Source organism: Etheostoma spectabile, chromosome 6, assembly GCF_008692095.1.
Source record: "Etheostoma spectabile isolate EspeVRDwgs_2016 chromosome 6, UIUC_Espe_1.0, whole genome shotgun sequence".
Taxonomy (NCBI): Eukaryota; Metazoa; Chordata; class Actinopteri; order Perciformes; family Percidae; genus Etheostoma; species Etheostoma spectabile.
Window position 1 is genome coordinate 966,344 of NC_045738.1, and position 3,108 is coordinate 969,451.

The 3,108-nt window shown below is 39.7% G+C and overlaps 1 protein-coding gene and 1 long non-coding RNA gene across 6 annotated transcripts in view; one reads left to right on the forward strand and one right to left on the reverse strand.

The window, feature by feature from the left end:
• Nucleotides 1-3,108, forward strand: part of ulk4 (unc-51 like kinase 4) — a 119,848-nt gene that overhangs the window by 86,782 nt on the left and 29,958 nt on the right. For all 5 annotated transcript variants that reach the window (XM_032518168.1, XM_032518170.1, XM_032518172.1 and 2 more), the window contains exon 32: nt 2,388-2,493. In XM_032518168.1, the coding sequence (XP_032374059.1) occupies nt 2,388-2,493 (106 nt within the window). The remainder of the gene's footprint in view (nt 1-2,387; nt 2,494-3,108) is intronic.
• LOC116690970 (uncharacterized) overlaps nt 1-3,108 on the reverse strand; it is an 11,794-nt gene that overhangs the window by 5,926 nt on the left and 2,760 nt on the right. The gene's annotated exons all lie outside the window — the stretch shown is intronic.

Genomic DNA, 3,108 nt, shown 5'->3' on the forward strand with positions numbered 1-3,108 from the left:
ACGCTCGGATCAATCACACACACACACAGAACATGGAGAAATGCTCTCTCTCTCTCTCGCTCGCTCCTACTCCCGCTCCGTCAGTCAATCGGGTCTCCGGATCTGTTCCGTTAACGTTTAGGTTTCTTCAGCTTCAGGTTTGTTTTTAACTTCGGTTGGGTACTTCATATTAACCAGTAGATTTCTGGTGAACGTGGGGTTTGTAGTCCTTACAGTAACCATTAGATTTCTGTGAACGTGGGGTTTAGTCCTTACATAGTACCTAATTTCTGGTGAACGTGGGTTTGTAGTCCTTCATAGTAACCATTAGATTTCTGGGAACGTGGGGTTTGTAGTCTTACATAGTAACCAGTAATTTCTGGTGAACGTGGGTTTCAGACATGTTGCTTGGTTTAATGCAACTCCCGTTGCGTCTCTGCCATCGGAGATTTTTTTTTTTTTTATGTCAGCTGCCCCCGCCCCCCCCCCCACCCCCCCCCCCCCTCTCTCTCTGTGTCTCTCCTTACTCACTCACACCACAACACCCACACCCACACACACTCACACATATACCTGTGTGGAAATAAAAGAAATAAAAAATAAAAAAGAACCAAAACCAAAAAATCACACTGATCATACAAAAATAAAAAGTTAAAAAAGAAAGTTATATTGAGTATGAAAACTCTTGTTCATTACATTTACTTCATAATTGCAAACCGCATGTGTTGTATTCATTGTTAAACTTTCTTATATAGTTTGTTTGTTACCATGACAACACCATTGATCTTAAGCTTGATGCTGTCATGTAAATAGTTTTCAAATCAGCAATAAATATAACAATTAATGATCAACTCATATCAATTGCATGCTTAAATAACATACCGGTTAAAGCCCCGCACATGTCAAGAGAACCCGACCCAAGTTTCTCGGGTTAAATATGACCCCTTCCGGTGTACCGGCCCCACCCAGTCCGGGAAAGAAGCATACGGATTACAGATAATTCATGTGGTAAACAGATACAGATACAGATAATGCTGTACTCGCTCATCCCTAGTAAATACTGACCGGGCCCCCTAACACATGCAAATTTTAGCTAACGTTACCAGGAAACTTAACTTACCCTTTTGTGTTGGCGAACAATCGTCATGTCGACGTCTGAACACCGTAGGAATTCCCAAACTCCTGTTTTTTTACCAGTGATTTTTGTTGCTTCTTTCAGCTTCTTTTGAAACAAAACATTTCTTCTGGCTGTGACAACTATCCGACGTGCTGTTGTGAGTCGCGTTGAAAATTACATCATCACATGTAGCTATGGTGATCAGCCACGCTGAGCCGTTACTTAATCTGCAATGGAAAACGGACGCAGAATGCGTCGAGTCGAGTTGAGGCGAGTCGAGCTGTTACCAGCAGTGGAAAAACGCCATTTATGTGTTTGTATCTCTTTTCTTTGTTTGTAGACGGTCCCGAAGCACTCCTTGCAGTATTAACACAGGAACTAAACAGAGTTGAATTAACACAACTTTCATGCATTTCTTTTACATCTACAGCAGTTAGATTCACTGTGTTCACTCGGAGGGAATCACTGCACATGGTTAGGCACTTTTAATGACAAAGGCTAAAGGCTAAACACACGTTTAAAACTTGCCCTTTTTAAGCCTGGTGGGTGCTAACTCTAGCAAGAGGATAACACGGTGTAGGCAGCACAGATTGTTTTAGTTTTTCTCTCTACTGAAAGCACTCCACATTTAAAGTATAAAGTATTTCTGATTCTGATTTACAAACAACAGAGCTACGTGTTGGAATCGACCGGAATTCTCCTTTAACTGTTAGCACAATACAATAACATGAGCTATTTTAATTGATACATGAAACTACTAGAACTGTTGGGTCCTTGTAAATTCTGGAGTGTGGTCTAGACCTGCTCTATCTGTAAAGTGTCTTGAGATAACTCTTGTTATGAATTGATACTATAAATAAAATTGAATTGAATTGAAATGTTGCTCCTAACACACACACACACACACACACACACACACACACAAACACACACACACAGTAATTTGGAATTTTAATTGACATTCATTTACTGGTGCTCCAACTTTAACCACATGATAAATGACAGAACAGTTTAAAGGTAACTAGGAAGATTAACATTCCTTCCCTCTTGCTCTTATCCTCTTTGAACAGTTGTTGTCATGACTGTGTAGTATAAAAGTGGTGTTTATTGTGTTGTGAGTTTAAAGATTGATGAAAGTCTATTACCAAAATGTCGCTTCAACAATAAACGGTGCTCACGAAGTGTGGAAGTTCACTACCCTACTATCATTTACATGTGGACTAATTATGGATGACAATATGTTGTTAACTGACCTGTAACCTAATCTATCTCTTCCTCTTTCTTTTTGTAGGCCAACCGTAGTAATGTTACCAGTGGGATGGTCCAAAATGTTATCGCCTTGCTGTGTAATCTTAGTGCAGACACAATCTTGGACCTGGAGCCACTATACCAACAAGGTACTGCTTTTAAAAACCTACTTTTCTTTTTTTGTACTGTCTCTTACACTAGTACTATTATTAGTGAGTGAGTTCTAGAGGCCTGTTTGTCTTTGACCCCACTGCACAGACTGTGGATAGAATGTACTGTATCTACTTTGCTAGCATTAGTTATTGTCATGTTACTTGTTGACATCTTGTTTCCCCAGCCTGCTGTTCTACTGCAGGATAATGCTTTTTCTGGTCAACAACCTTGGTGTTGTGTGTCTGCATGCATCTATGTGACAAAGGCACATTTTTTTTATCCTTCAGCATGGTGAAACTCAATAATATTAGAATTTTCAGTCAATTGCAATTGATTCCAGAGGGGGTTGAGTCAAATTTATGGTGGTTGTCCTTCTAGAGTGAGGACATATTTCAGACGTTAGGTAATTTTAGGCCAATTTCATCGACCAAGAGCTAGTTTGGGATTATGACTTTAATTAGAAGAGGGAATAGTAAGTCACAAAGCTTAGGCATGTACGGATGCAGCCTAAATCTAGCAATAGAGAATTTGTGCAGTAAATTAAAACTACTCGCAAGAAAACATTTACAAATACTTCTGCCTGTGTGTGTGTCTGTCTGTCTGTCTGTCTG